At 48.6% G+C, this 18,734-nt stretch overlaps 1 protein-coding gene across 2 annotated transcripts in view; it reads right to left on the reverse strand.

The window, feature by feature from the left end:
- Positions 1-5,808: 5,808 nt before the first annotated feature.
- Positions 5,809-18,734, reverse strand: part of LOC108445166 (serine protease inhibitor Kazal-type 5-like) — a 13,666-nt gene continuing 740 nt past the window's right edge. Inside the window, exons 3-13 of one of the 2 annotated variants that reach the window (XM_017728159.1) lie at positions 18,674-18,732; positions 16,985-17,112; positions 16,830-16,881; positions 14,380-14,510; positions 13,715-13,793; positions 13,204-13,262; positions 12,294-12,375; positions 9,934-10,061; positions 9,504-9,567; positions 6,462-6,514; positions 5,809-6,047 (exon numbers count right to left, since the gene is read on the reverse strand). In XM_017728159.1, coding sequence (XP_017583648.1) covers positions 6,509-6,514; positions 9,504-9,567; positions 9,934-10,061; positions 12,294-12,375; positions 13,204-13,262; positions 13,715-13,793; positions 14,380-14,510; positions 16,830-16,881; positions 16,985-17,001 — 618 coding nt within the window. In that variant the 5' untranslated portion in view covers positions 17,002-17,112; positions 18,674-18,732 and the 3' untranslated portion in view covers positions 5,809-6,047; positions 6,462-6,508. The remainder of the gene's footprint in view (positions 6,048-6,461; positions 6,515-9,503; positions 9,568-9,933; positions 10,062-12,293; positions 12,376-13,203; positions 13,263-13,714; positions 13,794-14,379; positions 14,511-16,829; positions 16,882-16,984; positions 17,113-18,673; positions 18,733-18,734) is intronic. The other variant, XM_017728158.1, reaches the window with a different exon arrangement.

An 18,734-nucleotide genomic window follows, 5' to 3' on the forward strand; every position in this document is an offset into this window, starting at 1 on the left:
AGGAGCAGGAATATATAGCGCACCACACTATCAAGTGGTCCCACCTCATTAGGCAATGCTCCCAGCCTGTCATCACCATTCGAAGCCAAAAACGTGTTTACCCGGCTCTGGATGTCTGGCTAATGATTGATACAAGTGTGTGTGCCAGGAAGGGGATTTCAGGTGGCTCGAGGGAGTGGGGACCATGCCAGGACCCCTCTCCTCCCGCACACTCTGCCCAGCCCTGGGCTGCCCCTCGCACGGCTGCAGCACATCGTAGGCTCACATCTCCCCTGTGCCTACCAAAACGCAATTAGGACTTTCTCCTCACCTATAATTTTCGACTGAGTTGTCAACTGATATCCAAATCCCCCATTATTTAGCCTCAGAGCGTGATTTTGTACTCCTCACTGCTGTATTTCAGCCCAGTTTGAGCCCAGGCAATTTCAGCCCAGAAGGTCACCCTGTGCTCTGCAGGAGGAAACCTGCTCTTCTTCCGTTTCAAAAACCCAGCAGTGCTCTGCTCCGCGTGCCAACTTTTCCTGTAATACAGCAAGGAGCAAAAATACTAAGTTTGGTCCTAAAAATCCATCTTTTTGGCTGTTCACTGGTAACTCCCATGGCACCTTCTGCTCATCTGCTTCCACCTCCCCCATGGCCAAGCCCTGACCCACCATACTAAGCACAAGTGACACCAACCCCCAGGGCAGCAGGCCAAATGCCTTTAATGTCTGCACAGACTAGATGTACTGTACTTCCTTTACCTAGGAAGTCAGCCAACTTTGCAAAGATTGGTATTAGCCCACGCACGGTTTGCTTCCTGAAAATTCACTGTGTATGTTATCTCTTTATGCTTTGTATCTTTAGTGTTCTTCAAATATCTCCTTAAGGTTTGCCCACTATTCAGGTAATGGCACTTAGATTAGCCCTGAACACTTTTTTTGTCCTTTATGTAAGGAGATTTTTGGCAATTCTTTGGATTAATCTCAATTGTAGACTTCTCTGTTGGGATCCTAAATTCTCCAAATCACTCACTAACTTTTAATCTTTCAAATTCTGTATTTAGTAATCAAAATCCTTGCTTGACGATCTATTTTTGACATAATTTAAACAGAGCGAGCTTGCATTGAATCATCACAGCTTTATTTTCTAAGAGAAGGACTTTTCCAACATCTTTCTCACTTGAAAAGCAAATCCACAATAATGCAATTTTAGGGATTACCTACTGGAAAAATATTTGCTTTCATATCCAGGAGCTCTGCTAATATTAGTAGTTTGCAGTGTGCATCTGCAAAACTAAAGCCTCTCCAAATGCCAACATTTCCTGCTACGTGAGGAGCACAAGGGATCATCTCCCTATTCATATTCCTCATTTTCATTCCTTGCCCCTGATGTTCTGCCCTATGTTTCCTGACCTTTGCCTTATCTCAGTTCCACCAAGTGTCAAGGACTCCAGACCTTTGGATCGATGCAGACCTCGGCTACGAGGACCCCTTCTCACGCCGATTACAATATCCATCTCTCAGGGCTTATTCCAGCCAAGGCCAGGATCCATTAATGCTTCCTAGCAGTGGAAAATGATTCCTGACAACTTAATTGCCAGGCTCTGTAAAAGCTGTCATGGTCAAGCAAATTCCTGCCAATGTCCACAGCGATGACACCTGAACCCTATCGGGAAGGAGATATTATTTGCAAACCAAATCTGCAGTTAAAGTGGATTCACTCAGCATGTTCTGTCAAGAGCAAAGTAATTCTCTTCCAACCAAGCTATTAAACTTGGGAAGCAGTTTGAAATAGGAGACAGAGTAAAGGGACAGGGGAGCAAACACCTATCAAGGATCTAGAGAAGGAACTAGGGTTTAGAAAACACTGCAGCTACAGCACATGCCTGCTGTTGCCTGTGTCAGCCGAGGCCCACAGAGCTCAGATTTGGGCTCCTGTCCTGTGCACAAGGAAGATCCATGCTGTGACCCTCCTGCTTCACACAGAGTTGTTCAGCAAAGCTTTTTCCACCAGGAACTTGTCCCTCAGAACAGAGCCTTTCAGGAGCAGAGAAGCAGGTGCAGCACATTCCGCCCACGCCAGACAGGGAGACCTTTGGCTGTGTTTGCACCTTTCTGCTTGTGCAATTCCCACTTGCAGTGATGTTGTCTTGACGTCTGCCTGTTTATTTTCCTTTGCTGCAAATCCCACCTGGCTGAGCAGCCCTGGACATGAGCACTCCACCCCTTTCTTCCACTGCCTCTCCAGGTTACCTCTGGTCCCAGCTGTGAATCATCTGTCTCCATCTCTGCAGAATTTCACTGAAAAAGGCCAAGAAAGGAAGCAACCCCTTGGAGGCAAGAAGGCAACAAAGCTAACTCATCTGTTTTTCAGAAATACATGGAGAAATTTTCCATGCTTCCCACCTTCAACCACAGGGATGGTTGTTATTAACCCAGCACTAAGGTATTTCTTTTGGGACCTTCTGCATCAAGGGTCTGGATTTCTAACTTGCAAGCAGCTGCATCTTGTTTTTAGTGAATGACTTGAGTGGAGCTGCTCATACCTTCACGCAGAGGAAAGCATTGGAAGTTTTTGTGTTGCAGTTCCAGAGGAAGAGCTGGGCAGCAGGAGAGATCTTGCAGCAGAATAGAGCAGAAAGCTCCCTGTAGTAGGGAGAGCCTTGCAGGGAAAGACAGATGTTCTAACAGATGCCAAACAGAAGCCCTAAAGAGAGGAAAGAGAGAGGCCCATTCATGAATCCCCAAGGTGAAAGCAGATGGGCCACGGAGCAGAAATTGTGATAATCAAGACAAATAACCCTGAAATCCCCAGGTACCCCTATGCAGAAATTGTGTGTTGGGGCTGAGCATCACAGGGATGTAGGGAGAGCCAGAAAAGAGCTCTGCAGCAGAGCCAGAGGGGCTTCCCTGCACAAACAGCATCAAGCTCTCCGTGTCACAATTCACCAAGTTCTTAAAGGAACAAATGCCCCTAAACTGCAAGATTTCCAGCACTGTCTGCTGTGGCAGCCTGCAAGAGGTGCCCTGGGGCAGAGGACACCATGGGGCCGTGCCAGGGCTCTCCCTCGGTGTGGCTGAAGAGCAGCTGGGAGCTGCCAGGCAGAGCTCCCAGGCTTCAAATGGACAGAGGTCTGAAAAACACCACAGGGAGTTCAAAGTCTGCTGAGGTATCTGCCAGAGTCAACAGTCCTCACTCTCTACCAAGAGCAGCACTCGTATGTTCTGAAGAGTTGCATACATTCCTGACACCTTCTATGAAAAAAAAATACTGAAACACTTAAGGTCCCTGCAGAGGGCATTTTAGCTCAAAACCCAATCACGTTGAAAGGCTGGAGACCAAAGGGTCACTTCATAATGCCAGTTCTGCAAAACCTCAGGAACTGCAATGAACCGCATGGGGTCTGTGGTTATTGGCAAGCAACACCGTTAATAAAGTGTAATTTACAGCAAACCGAAGCGTCCCCAGAGCACTGGTACCTTTCCAGTTTCACAGAGGACTGGCTTGGCCTCATTACCATTTTAAAGGGCAACACAAAGGGCAACCAAGAGCAAACATAAAAGAAAAAAATGGTAAATCTCCAGCACCTCATCAGCCTTTGCCTCCTTCTCCCCAGGAGTAACAACATGTGGTATCCCCTCCAGAGCTCTGCTGCGCCACTAGGGACATTCCTCACCAGCCAGCCCTCAGAATAACCTGCAAAAGGAGGTTGAAAGCAAGAGCAGAGCGAGCAGGCAGGCTGCTGGGAGCAGGATGGAGCCAGCACTGCTGCTAACAGCAGCACAGGCAGCTTTAGCAAGTCCCTGTCCTGCACCTCCTCAGCAGATGGGCTTGGAATCTGATTAACGATCCCTTATCACCAGCTGCAATTTTTGTGGATGATAATTTCTGCTGGGAGCAGGAGAAATTTAGAAGGTGCTCAAACACTGACAGAAGAGGCTACTGGGGCAGTCTTCATCAGTTTATTGCTTTTCAAGCACAGTTAATGAAGGTTTTAGGGGTCATTATTTGAAAACTTAAATACTTAAAATCACTACAAATCATAGTATCTTTTAAGTGCACTGATTTTCATTTGCAAGAATTTATTTTAAGCCACAAATTGTGCACTGCTTTTATGAAATCATGTAGATGTCCCTGCACACGATGTTAGCTGGAATCAGTGAGCAGACATCATCAGAGAACATTTTTACTGTCTGACATTCCTCACTCTCAGGCTGCATAAATAACATTCGAGAGTGTACTTGTTTCATCTCAGCTCAAACTCTGCATCCCCCAAAACAGCTAACCAGCCCCAAACTGGTGACTCTCACCCTACATGACTCTTACTTGGTGAGGGGATTTTCCATGCAGAAAGAGGCAGTCATAATTTATTTCTAAATCATGGTGTTTGCTCACGTTAGAAATAAGCATACAAACTATTAACAACCACTTAGGGCAGAGTTTACTCATAATAAAATCAGGTTTTGTTATTATCAACTGCAATAAAACATGATGCATGCATAAGCATTTTGAGAGTTTAAAAATCAATTCTCATTAACTGCAGTAGAAAAAGAGGATTTGATAACTATTGAAAGAATTCTACATCTTTGGTGGGAGTGAAATTAATTGGTATGAGGTAAAATCCTGTCAAAATCTGAAAGTCACTTCAGCCTTATCTGCAAGAGAAAATTGTTTACAGATCAGGTCACAGCTCAAATGGACTCAAACACCGCAAATGTTCATTCAAGGTCTTCTGGAAACATCCTGCAATAAAGTTTATACAAATAAAGAACCTATTTGCTTTAAGTATCAGCTATAAAAGAAAGTACAGGAAGTACGTGCAAACCAGCAGCAGATTTCTGTTACCTCACCATCAGTGTCTCCTGTTCTGCAAAGCCTACCCCATCTGCAGATCCACTGACCCCAAAAAAACAGGGCTAACCTTGGCTCAGAGGCCTGGCTTTATCTGAACATAGTTTCAGAATATAAATGAATTAGAATCATCTGTAGGTCAGTTACACCTCAAAACAACACTTTTCCTAAAAAAGCTTAAGCCATTCCATACCATGGAACTTCTCACTTCTCCATCTGCCCCAGCACCAGAACCCCAAAGGAAGGGCCCTTCTGTCCTTCTCAGGACATGGTTCCTGAGACAGGCATCGACTTGAGCCTACAGGGAAGTTCAGGCCAAGGCAGAGGGTGACCCAGCAGCTGGTGGTCCACGGGCCACCACAATGGCTGAGCTTCCTGTGCTGCCTTGAGGGTGCCATCTCTGCTTCTGCCCTCTCACAGCAAGAGATACTGGCCAAATTCACACCTCCAAATCCCAGAGACCTTTCTGGGCTCAGTGCATCTTCTAACATGACCACTGAACACGTATCTACATCCCAGCATTGCTCCAAACTGTGGTCTGGATTTCCCAGTGCCTCACATAAGAAGCCTGGAAGAGAACACTTAGTGCATCATCTAAAGTGCCAGCTCAAGACACTGGGTGCTTTAAAAGCAATTTTTCTCTGTAGATTTCCAAATGTAAACCAAACAAATCAACAACCCTCTGAGGTGGGTAAGTATCTTTTAAATGTTTGTTTTACAGGCAGGAGAAAAGGGCTGACAGGGCAAGTGAAGTGATTGACCCAAGATCCCATAATGAGCCAGAGAGAACCTGACCCCTGACCCCTCCTCACAAAACCCCAGACCATACTCTTACCCCTTGGGTCCAACATCTTCACCAGGTATTTACAGCATCTGGTGCACCTCAGGGTGCTCACTGCCTAAGGAGCACGTGGTGTAAGGCCAGAGTGGAGACTCGTGTGTCCCTCCCCTGAGGCTGAGTGAGGACAAGTGACATGAAGCTGAGGAGTTATCTTTATTGGAGAAGCACGTTAAGACACAGCGAGGCGGCAGCGACTGCAGCCACATGCACGGGGCAGATCTGGGAAGACACCACTGAGTCCCCACAGCCTTTCGCCCTCCACCTGAGCAAGGACGGGCCCCGTTTGCTGCAGAAGGGGATGAAGGCAGCTCTGGCACTCCTGAGGTCTCGGCAGCTCCCCTGATGCTCGACATCGACTCTTCCTTTACTTGCTCTGCAGAGACAGAGGTCAGACTGTTTATTACTGTAGTCCCAGAAGGCAAAGGCACCTGAAAGGACCATGGGGAAACCTTAAAGCTGTGATGTTCCCATGCTCTGCAAGGGCTCTGGGCCATTCCTGCCTCGCTGGGATGTGGGACAGCTCTGCCAGCATCATCCCTGCTCTGCAGGGACAGCTTGGCTGAAAAAACAGAGGTGGAGGAAAGGAGTGGGCAGAGCCCACTACTGCAAGTCCCCACAGGCTCAGCCCCACTATCCCAGGGTCACAGTGAGAGCAAAAGTCTTCAGAACCCTCTGTCCCAGCCCTGCCGCTTGTCTGAGCAAGGTGGGACACTCCAACCCTTGTGAAACACAACCCCAAAGGACAGGCTGGCCAAGCAGGGCTAAGTCACTGCCTCTCTCTCTGTACCTTTGGTCACAGCTGATCCCTGGTGTTTGCTGGCAGTCTGAATTCCATTACTCCTGGAAAGGAAGAGCAAAAAAATAAGCCCATTCCCAAGCTTGAGCACTGCTGTGTGACCCTGGTATTGCTGTGACAGCCCCTCAGGCCAGCTCACTGCCACGTAAGACAACTGCAGCAGCATCCGGCACAAGGGCAGGCAGGCTGGGGCACTGCCAGCTGAGGAAAACAAGACTAATTTCAACCTCCAGCTAGCTGCTTTCCACACCTATTTTCTAATCTGGGAAAGGTCCTGCTTTTCTTCTTTCCCTCCTTTCACTGCATTTAAAAGTAGCATGGCAAAACAGAGCGCATTGTAAGGAAACTGGGACTTGCCCATTGCAAACCTGGGAGTTCTGTTTGTTGAGAAACAGGTTAAAAAAAAAAAAAAAAAAGGAGAAACAAGATAAACCCTTTTTTCCCCTGATCTATTGACCAGGGTGGGCAGGCTGGTGACTACTGCCCAGGTGATTAGTGGGAAAAACCTTTGAACAAGTAAAGGAACTGCAAGATATGCGGCATGAAAAGTCAAATGTGTTGGAAAGACCCACAATCAATTCATCCACGTGACATAGCCCTGCAGGACCTACCAGCCAGTTAACTTACCAAAAAAAAAAAAATATCTAAACCCAGGATGCCGACCTATGTTTGTCATCAGTAAAGCAGAACAGGATCAAAGTAATTCAGTTATGGCAGGGACCTCCCAGGGAAGGTGGTGAGACCCAACGCTGGCCAGTGGGGACAGGCTCTCTCTGCAGCAAGGTTTTGCACCCCAGCCATACCCAGATACACCCTTTAGTGTCAGATCTCTCTCAAACGACACTGCTCCCAACCCTTCCCACAAGCATCCTTCCCTGATGGCCATCAGGTCACCAGAGCTGCCAGAAACACCTGGAAATCCAGCTGGAGCTTTGCAGGCAGAAGTGGATGCAGGCACTGGGCTGCAAAGGGATGAGGCAGCTTTAACACACATTTTCGCAGGCAACCCTGCACTCTCCATGGATAATTTAAAAATACAACTCAAGGAAATACTACAATTTTTGGGTAACAATTTCTTATCTTCCTCCAAAGCATTTCACATTCTGCACATTGGAACTCTCTAAACCCATTTCTGATGCCAAAAGCACTGCTGGAGCTGCTTTCCTCCAGGTTTTAGTAGCATATATTGAGTGCCTGAATCTTCAGCAGTGAGAAAAATTAATTATCCTGCAAGGGAGTATGAATTTCAGTGCCGAAAATAACATTGCTTTGTACATTGTTTATAAACTGCCATAAATTTCCAGCCTGATTCTTCAGGTGACATAATAAACATAAAGAATAAATCATTGTGCAGGGGGGAGGGGGGCTTTTATTTGGCTTTTCTTGCATCAAGAAAAAAAAAGCTTATCACCTTAACTTTTAATTGCATCCATCTCTCCTTGGAATACTTAACACAGCTACAAGCTCTCTGACTTTCAGTAAATGGCATCCCCCTCTTATTGCAAGGGCTCAAGAGCTGTAACAGCTCAGTGAAACATGAAGCAGTAAAGGAATTCCAGACCAGGCAGAGATTTGTGGGAATCCTCTCTATTTTTCAGTTGCCATGGTGTATCCATTCTCATTCTGTCTTGGACACAGTCACTACCAGACTCACATAGTGCCTCATCTCCCTGTACCCACAGGCCAACAGCAGCTCCATCTCCCTGAAGACTGAGGCACAAAGGCCCCCAGTACCATCACAGGCAAAATTATTTCTCTCTGCACTGCAATTTCTTCAACTTTAAGCAAAGTTTAGAGCGCACTGCTGTTTTAGAGAAGACAGGAAAAGGAGCCAGGATGTTTAGTGTGTTTTGGGGATCTGCTGGTGTCCTGGTACCGAGCAGAGGAAGGCATGGAATGATACTATGGCATGATGGCTCTCTCATACCCCACAGCTCTCTGTGCCTACAAACACACAGATACCACATCCACACTCAGAAGCCAATGTTCCCATTCAAAACTTCCCAGAAATCTCTTTGGTAGGTTCAATATTTGGATTCTGTATTGGTTTAGAGTGGGAACCAATCTATTTCTCTGGGGATGAAGATTCAGTTTCTCAAGAGTTCATGCCAACGAGGACAATCCTCCCCAGGTGCCACAGGACATCCTGTGCACAGAGTCACAAACTGGGAGACACTGGCTGCAAATCCAAGAGCTGGAGGCTGTCCAGCTTCCACTGGTAGAAAGACAAAGCACAACTGAGAAATATTTAACTCATCTGCTATGTGATTGCACAAGATGTCAAGGCTCAAAACCTTTCCCGAAAGCATGCTACCTAGTGAATAATCTTCATTTCCCATCCATCTCCCTGGATTTTATTTAGGGAACAAGCCCTTTATGGTTTATATAATTCTGGTCTTTCTAGCTCCATCAAAGTTCCGGGAAGAAAGTCAGCTGTTTTCCCAGACACATCACACTCTTATCACACAGCCTAGGCAAAGCATGGAGACTATGCCCAGGTTATGTATTAAATCCAAGTCTCAACCTGTATTTAAACACCTGGACCATGAGCATCCATTCCCGGGGCTCTAATGATCCTGTCACAGGTGCAGGGGCCAGGCTGGCTCCTCAGCAGACACTTGGAGTGAAGTGGGATGCTACGCACAGCCAAGAGACACTTTCTTTTCTCCACATCTTGGCAACATTCCACTCCAGGAAAAAAACAAAATAGAAATAGGGGCTTCAATACCTCTCTTCCCTCCCAACCAATGTGGCTGAAGAGCAGCTGCAGAGCATGCCTTTAATTAGCCCACTGCTAGCTGAAGGAACAAGCTAACTCTGTTAACCTGCCAGTGGGATCACGGTGTGGACGCCCAGCTCCTGCTGGAGGGCACAGTGGGCAGCTGCTGACTGCCAGCCACGCCTCATTCCTCACTCCCTATTGCGGCTGCTTGGATCGGGTCACCACCAGCTGAGGCAGTGCCAACAGGGAATTTCCATCAGGGGAAAGGGAGAGATTGATGTTTGGCAGCCCAGCTGTGGTTTGCCGCTTACCACTTCAGGGGCAGGCTCTTGGCACTCGCCTCGATAGTTTACCGTGATGAAGTTTGAAGCTCTCCTGCAAAGGGAGGACAAGACATTGCTTATTATTCACTTGCAATGCCACAGCTCCCAGCTGCCGGCATGACAGTCCTCTGTGGGCTCCTTAATGCTTTGATGCTACTTCCAATGCGACGGCATTTGTTACTCCCCAAACAATCTCATGATTGGGTGGAGAGGGAATAGGGGACCCTGGCAACTTGTGTATCTTAATTAGCTGTCATCAGATTAATCTCAGGCATTTTGATCTATGTTTGCTTAACAGCAAAGCACCAAGGACACACTTGATAGTGAGTCATGATGTATCAAAACAAACACTGTTCTGCAAAAGACACTCGGGAATGGTGGATGGCCCTGTATTACTGAAATCTCTCCGCCTACTCACATGGCAGCTGAACACAAGTCACATTCATTTTTGTATGTTTTCCCATCAGTGCCACAGACTGGTTGTGAGGATTCGCTGCAGAAAATCCTTCCACCCTTTACCCCATGCAGAATTCGATCACAGTCCAGCTGAAGAGAGAAAAAAATCACATTTGATGCCGGTTCACTGGCAAGACCCTCCTTTATGTGACTTGAAAGTGCTCACAAACCAAGCCTTGCATGGGGCCCCTCTGTCCTGTATCACATCCACCACACCTCCAGCCAGGCTTGGAGATCGATCATGTCTCTTGTTGGACCAGTCAGCCAAGCTTTGGGATACAGAGCCCTCGTGCCCCTCTCATCTGATCCACCCCAACACTACGGTCCAGGGCAAGGTTTATTTCTCTCAAAGTGCCTCCACAAGACAAAAATCATCTTCCACCCATACCTAGTCTTCCACACGAGTACGTCGATACCATTTTATCTCCAGGGATTGAGATGAAACCCATTGGCCAGAACGGAGGAAGAACGCCTGGAGCAGCCTGGCGCTGCCCGCGGGCGGTGCGACACGCAGCGCTCCTGACGCCCACCGCGCCGAGAGACACGAGCAGCTATGAATAATGAGGGGTGCCCTCCTGCTTCCTCTCGAGCATGGCAACGGGAACATTTAGGCACAGTTTTCAAAAAGCCTCTCACACCCTGCGAGCAGAGCGGAGCGGGTGTTTGCACGGTCATAGCAGACTTCCGACAGCAGAGGTCAGGGATAGCACAGCCTGTTCCCTGGCACGCACAGCCCCTTCCTCAGCCCCACCGTAGCTCCGGGATCCCAAAAAAGACAAAGAAGTGACTAATGGGCTCCCAACCCCACTCCGGGTGCTACAAGATGTGTTGCAACAGCTGCAAATGGTGCAATGGGACTGCGAGAACATTCCACTTCCCCTTCCACCTGGAGATGCAGCATTTAGCACACAAATGATGGCTTATCAGCAGCCCTACGGGGCAGGAAGCACCCCAGGGAAGGAGGATTTCATGCCGCGCAGCACAGAGGGAGGTTTTGGTGATGTTGGCGTGCTGTGATAGCACCTGCTGGTTAAACGTCACTTGTTAATTTCCATAATGTGCTGCTTCCTCCCTCACCGGGGTAATCATCAGTGACGTGAGAGCAGACAATGCTGACCTTTGCAATCCTCTGCTGGATGCCTTCCTACGCACCAGACATTGCTGCCTGCACCACAGCCCAGGGCAGGAGGCCACCCCACCAGCAGCCCCGCACATCGCAGGTGCCAGCCGCCAGTGCCACCTTTCCTTTGGCTCTGGGAATTATCTGTGACAAAACCCACAGGTGGCCCTGGAAAGAGGAGAGGAGCAGATCTGCTCCCTGAATCACCTCTGGTCTGTCAGGCTCGTCAGCATCACTGCCCCTCCAGTGCTACCAGTAAATACCACTAAGCCCTGAAGCAGACTGGCCTTATTACACCTAATGCTTCCTCTGGAATGCACCAAAATTGCTGTACCTGAACTATCTATTGGGTTTTTAACTCAAATATCCCTCTTCTAAAACTGGTCAGCGGCAGAGGCTTCAGAGAGAGTTAAGACAGTTGGTAGTAAGATCCCTCCAAACCCATAGAAACACGTTTCCTATCTCTTCCAAAATGCTATTTAAATTACTGTATGAAAATGCTGGAGGAATTAAAACATCAGGTATTTTTTTTAACCATCCTACCTCTAGACAACACCCTGTGATAGTGAGATCCACAGTTTAGTCACCCTTTTTACGGTAACTTATTTTCTCTTATTAGTTCACATTTTCCACTTTTAGCTCTGTTGGAGCTATTCCATTTTCTTCTCATGAGAAGGGAGAGCAGACACCCCCACCTTCCTCCTACATTATTCCTTACACAGTTGTCATCTACCACTCAGTGTTTCCCCCTTTAGCACTCCTTCCTTCTGCCTAACTTATCCTCATTCCCTGGTCAGCTCCACCACCCTGCTCTGACCACAGCCTTTATTCTCAGCACCTTCTCAGCATGGGGGGGGGGAGCACTCCTCACCCCATTTTGGCCACATGTGGGGCAGGACTCCAACCTGAGCTCAAGACCCACATGCCCCACAGGTGGGGGATTTCCACAAGGAGCCAAGCCCTTCCCTCTGCTTCAGTGCCAGGTGATACAGGGGCTTGCAGCAGGCTACAGATACTTTCACTCATTCAAACCCTTCCAGGGACATGGGGCCAAGTGAAAAGCTTCAGGGTTACAGCAAGAACGGGAACAGCTGCAGGGAGAGGAGCAGGGGTGGTGCAGCACCAGCAGAGGAGCACCCCACGGGAGAAGTCCTCATTTCTGCCCACACAGCTGCCACCCGAGGGGCAGGAGGTGGATTTACCATCGGGTCCTCAGCGGTGTCTCTGCTCTGTGACTTGCGGCCGGGTGACTGGTTGCAGTTTTTGCCACGCTGACCTTGTGGGCTGGCAGAGAGAAGAGATACAGTTCATCACCAACTCTTCCCAAACACGGGGAGCAGAGGGCAAACCCACCCTCCCTGCAAACCCCCACAGCTCTTGGAGGGCTGTTTGCACCATGGCATCCACCCACCCACCAGATAGGAGAGGGTGAGAAGCCCCCCCAGCCACATGCTAAAAGGGAGGGAGCCAAGAGCAGGACACAGCTTTGCCCTGTGTTCAGTCTGAGTGCACCACCACCCCAGGGCTCTGCACCCCTTTGTCTGCTGGCAGCACTTGATGGAAGGGGGACATGAAGGAATTGTACCAGTCAAAAGCAAGAAATCTCAGTGTGCCCAAGAAAAAGCAGCAGCTGAGTCCTGCTCAGGGCCAACAGCTACAAAACAAACAGCACCTGCCTGACCAGTGCCCAGAAACCACAGGGTGCACCAGGCACTGCCTTTGAGCCAGGGCCAGGCACACACGTGTGCACTGCCAGGAGACAGCTTTTGCTGGACAAAGTGTCCCGAGATGGATTCTGAGCACAGCAATCGCTGGTGCTTCATACACACAACATCAAGGCCAAAAAGGAGCAAGGGCTTCACGAGAAACATGCCCCACTATGTGTCTCTTCCCCATCATCAGCTCAGCCAGTGGGAAGTGCTGTAGCAAGCACCAAACATTCACTGCTCCATCCCAGACCGTGCTGCTCCTGTGCTGTCAAACCATTCTTGCTCCTATTAATCTCCTAACCACCCCTAAAAAATACATGTACATGGAAGGGGGCAGAAACCAGTGCCAGGGCTGGAGGTGCCTGTGGGGACAGGCTGCCACCCCAGGTGCTGCTGAACTCACCCTCTGCCCGAGAAGGGACGCCTCTCGTTTACACCCTGCCGTGAACCACCACAGTTCTTCTGCAAAAGGGCCAGAACACACTCAACAACAACTTTTATGCAAGTAGAGAAGCAGCAAAGCTAAAGCAGCTCCTACCCTCCCCCTCATCCTCCCAGACCCAAAGAATGACAGGGCTGCTCTTAAAGTAACAGGTTTGATGCACCCCATGCCCACCAAATGTTATCATCCAAGGGCTTAGAGGATTGTGGGGAGTCTGAACCCGCCCTTTGTCTCTCATATAGCATCACATCACTGGGAAAGTGAGAAGGGCTGTTCCGTCAGGCCCAAATGAGTCCAGTTTGTATGCTCACACCCAGGTCCAACCACCCTCTCCTCCATCATTAGTTGGCCACAGAATCCTAAGCACCTTGATCACCCCAGGCTGACCACAGGCAGTCCCTGGCCATCCAGACCCCACAGACTCTCACCAGACCCTTTCTGAGTTCATCATAGGCTCCAAGCTCCATCTCACCTGGTATGTCCTCTCTGAAGGGGGCAATTTGTTGCGCTGGACAGTTCCACCCCCTCTTTGAGCTTGAGCTTCCTTTTTACTGGAAGAAGGGAAGAGGAGAAAAAAATGGAGTGCTATGGTAGTGTGAGTGCCACCAGCACCCAGGGCTGCCCTGTAAGCCAGTGCCCTGCCACTAGGTACCACCTCCCCATCCACAGTCCCTGTTCCTGGTGGTCCTGTTCCTAATTCCCACCCCTAAGTCTTCTCCCTTTCTCCTCACCATTCCCACTGTATGCTACATCCTGGATCCAGGTGGCTGCTTTCATATCAGGGCTGCTTCTGCATATGCTCTATGGGAGTAGAGAGAGAGCATCTGGAAGGCAAAGTACACATGTGGGAAACTCCTCAGGAGCTGCCCATGCCTGACAGTCCCCTGGGAAAGGGGCTGCTCTGTCAACTTTGCTTCTCCTCCTCTACTCCACACTGCTTCTCACCTGCCCCTGGGCCCTTAGTGCTGACAGCGAAGTGCAAAGAGAAACCCCACTGCCAGAGCATCTCTTAGAGGGCCACTGGGAGTCAGGACTCTCCCAGGCATTGCCCAGGTGCAGCTTCACAGGCAGAAGCTGCACTTTTGCAGCCAGAGATTTCCCTCTTTGCTGTCGCTGCTCAGAGGAAGGGGTACTCACAACTTCTCAGCACACATGAGACATTTGTTGGTGTGCTGCTTGCCAGAGGCATCCCGGACAGGGGCGTTCTCCCTCGTGCAGGACAGGCGGCCACCAGCTTCAAACTGGGAGCGAAACTCGCTGCAGTCATCCTGTGGAAGGAGGGCAGGGTTAGGGCACTCTGTCCTCCTTGCCTTATTGATCGGATCCTTAGAAACCTGGGGTTTCCTGCCAGAAAAGCATGGAACTATCACAAATGCATCACAGGAGAGTCTGGGTGGGGGTGAGAGAAGAGGATGTGCAGTACCAGCCACTTAGCATATAAACAGAGGGGTGAGTCAGAAAAATTCCGGGTCCTTCTGCCTGCACAGCACGTGTGTTGGGAGTTTTCTAGTATGGTCCCACTAATTATTATTCTCCTGGTTGGGCCATCCAAAGCATGCCAGTGATGTGACCGATACAGTAATGAAGTCACTCCCTTTTCTCCCAACATCCTTAACACACAGCTACAGCCTTTTCCCAGATTATAGCTCAAGATAATTTTCTTTACAAAGCCCATAGGATCCTCCAAACCAGCCACACTTTGGGACGTGTCAATCAAGAAGCAGCAGTTAAAACATAAAAGCACAATGCAAACATACTCAATAGTCCACAAGCACAGGAAGGTTGTTTGGAGAGTGGATGATTAATTTGTTCCTTGTTCAAAACTGCTGTACAGAAACTATGTTCACCTGCCCCTGTTATGTAACATGGATGGAAACATTCAGTCCCCCTAATTTCAACTGTTTCACACACTGCAATAGGCAGCTCCAATCAGCAAGTACAAAGGACAGGGAAGTGACTTCCACTTACCCGTTTCTTCTTAAAAACAGATTTTAGTGCTCGCAATTTTCTGCCCATTTTGTGCAGTCCTGCTAGCTTGCATGAAGGCCCTTGGCAGGTCACTGGCCTTACCCTTTGCTTTGCTCAGAAGTTTACACCACCTCATCCCCTCTGCCAACAGGAGGCTTCCCCAGTGTTGTCCTGCATCCCATCCAGGGCACCTCAGCCTCCAGCTCCTCAGCTTTCCCACGAGGGTAGTGCTGGAAAACCAATCCGAGCACAAAGCCCCACATTTCCCTAGGGCCACGCCAGGCAGGGATAGCAGAGATGATCTGGCCCTGGATGAGCCTCTGCTGCTGTGCCAACAGCCATGAAGCATTGTCCCACCAGAAAGAAGCGTTGCATCCACTCCAGAGGGGCTCCCCACAAGCCTCACTGCTTCTCCCCACCACCAGCGTGTGCTCACAACCCTGCACAGCTCAGGCCATGCTTTCCCTTCCCAACAAGCCCAGGAAAGCTCTCCCAGCCCCTCTGTGCCTTAATCCCTGGGACCAGCCCAGCAGCCCAGTTCTCTGCAGACAGATCTTCCTTCCACTAAGAGCTTCTCTCAAACATTTTCTCTTTGACCCAGCATTTCTGGAGCCCTATTCAGGCCTGACCTCCGCTGCAAAAATCTCACTGAGTACATCCAAGTCGTGCGTTTGCCTTTTTCACGGCCTGTCACATCCCTGACCCGCTAATAAATGCAGGGCTTTCTTATCCTTTGTCACTTCTAGCCAGTGAGTAAGAATTCTTGTTAATCACTGACTGTGTGATCTTGCTACTGCCATTACATTTTATCTTGTTTCTATTACTCCAGGCCTCAGCACTATCCAATTAGTCTTGAGTGATCTGCTGATCCTCCTCTGCTGATACTGCCTCCCAGCTTTGCCATCAGCAAATTTCACTTACACTTCTATTTTTTGGTGCCAAAGTCATTAGAAAAAGCACTAAAACAGGATTATCCCCAAGACTGAGGCTTAAGGGGGCCGCACCAGCCCCTACCATAGCAGGAATCGAGAGGAAATTGGTGGAAAGCAACTATTTTCCCTTTTACAGGGCTGCTTTTGCCAGCAAAGCATCAGTGCACAGCAACATGGTGGCTGCAGCATGCCAGGGAGAAGGTGGCAAATCACAGCTCCATGAGAACAAAGTTTCCAACAAAAAAAAGCTAAAACTGAGCCACAGGCCCAGAGATCGTGCAAGGCTGACATCTCCCAGAACACAATGATCTCTTATGCTGTGCAGAGCTCAGATTTAGGGCCTTTCACAGATTTTTCTTTTCCACCTAATTAGCAGCCTCAGCAGAATTGACCTCTCCACCTGTGAGCTGAAATTCGGGATAGCACAGCACACCTGGCTTCCTGCTCTGTCAGGATTTGCCTGTCCTTAGATCCACAGGTCAGCAGGGCAGACCATAATATTCAGGCACAAGCTGTTCACTTGAGGGACTCAAGAGCATGAATAAGAAATAAGGAGGGTAAGGAAAGTGGATCTCTAAATTAAGTCAGAGGAGAAAGAGCAACTGAGTAGAATAACATTGCCTTTCTCTGTCTTGGGTGAAAATCCAATAAAGTCCTATATTGACCTGCCTAATACTTTAATCTCACCTTATCTTTTCCTTGTCTGTTTTTAGATAACTTCCGCTCATTCTCCCTTTTGCTGGAAGAGAAGAAGATGAGAAAGTGAATACCAGGGTGCTCCAGGGAGGAGAGGTTTCCCCAGCGCTGGTGCGAGCAATCCCACGCTCCTTTCCTTTACTCACAACTTCTCTGCACACATGATGCACTTATTGCTGTGCTGCTTCCCAGAGGCATCCCGGACAGGGTCGTTCTCCCTGGTGCAGGAAAGTTTCCCTCTGTTGAACAGATCCCGAAACTCCCGACACTCATCCTGTGCAAATGCCAAAAGCATGGGTTGACACGGATATGCTGACGGAGAGACGCATCTCCCGCAAATCCACAAAGGATTATCCACCCAACGAATTACATTTCAAACGTTATTTTGCTTCCTTGAGGCGTAACTCGGTGGAAAACCAAAACATGCAGCATAAAACAAAGAAATCCGTATGTTTAGATGAGCAGATCTGTCTTTTGCATCCAGGGCAGCCTTGTTGCTATTTCTAATAGATAACACGTGCAAGATCCTGCCTGAAGGACCTAAGCTCTGCTCTGAGTATAAAATCCACAGTTTCAGTGAATTTCAGATGAGAAAGTCGGTTTTCCCATCTCTCATGAGAGAACGTACTGCTAAGAAATTTAAAACCCATGCACAGTAAAAAAATGAAGCTGCAGGCCTAAACAAAATATAATCCTTGAACACCTCCTATCCCCAGGTACACGAGAGTAAGAGGTGGGTGTTTTTACCTTCCACTTAACATGATGGTACATGTTAATTGAACCAAAGCACTCTATTTCACAAAAGGCTTTTGTAGCAAAGCCTGCTTAAGCATTTCAGCCTGGCCTTTACTTTCCTCTGAACAGTTTTCCCATAACTTTCAGGGCAAGTCTGCAGTGTAAGAAACACACGGAACACGTGAAGTCTTTAGGTCCGTTTATGCAGCACTTACAACCTTATCTGCCATGTGATCTGCAAGACATTTTTCCTCTCACACCATGTAGAGGAGATGGCTTGATAGCTTATCCCAGCTCTGCAGATGGGGAAGTCAAGCCTAGAAAATTACTTGCCAAAAGCCAGACAGAAAATCTATGGCTTAACAAAGAAATTCAGTGTAGGTCTCTTCCTGATGCTGTAAAACTGTCCTGCCTTCAGGACCATACTTTGGCAAGTCAGATGTCTTAAAAAAAAGATGTCCCTTAGGACAGCTATGCCTTACAAAGCCTTTAATTTGTGCACACACACAAGAGCCAGAAAGCTACCCTGCTTAACCAGATGTAAAAAATAAATAAATCAATCACCACAACCAACATTATCTGATGGAAACCAATTCACTCCCATCTAGAATAAAAACCCAAGGCTAAAAGGACAGCTCCCTCCACATAAAGACCTGCTATCTAGAAAAACAGCTATGGGTAAAAGAAACCAGCCAGGTGCATCAACAAGATAAACAAGGGACAATTAGAGCCAGCCTGTTCCCACACCCTGCCCTAGTCAGAGCTCACATGCGCCAACCTTGCTATTAAATATTTGCCAGATGCCAATGGTGTGCCTTATAAACAGGCAGGCATCCTCCTCAGCCAGGGCTCGGGGTCAGGCACACACCGGAGGTGCCGTGATTGCCTGGGAGGAGCCGCCAGGAATTTTGGTTTCTTTTATGCTGGTGGATAGCACAAAGCCTCACACTCTTCCCAAGGCTGGGCATGTTTGCCCTGCTCCCCTTGCAGGGCCCTTTCCCACGCTGCAGACGAGGAAGCACCCTGGGCAGCGGCTCAGAGGCAGCAGACGCGATGCCATCACCAATAAAACTGGCTTCGGCACAGATGTTTCACCTCACCTTTCCCAAGGAGTTCACCTTCCTGTCCGCCTCTCCACCACTCCCTTTGTTTTTTGAGTCT

Source organism: Corvus brachyrhynchos, unplaced genomic scaffold (genome assembly GCF_000691975.1).
Source record: "Corvus brachyrhynchos isolate BGI_N302 unplaced genomic scaffold, ASM69197v1 scaffold21, whole genome shotgun sequence".
In the NCBI taxonomy this organism is placed as follows: Eukaryota; Metazoa; Chordata; class Aves; order Passeriformes; family Corvidae; genus Corvus; species Corvus brachyrhynchos.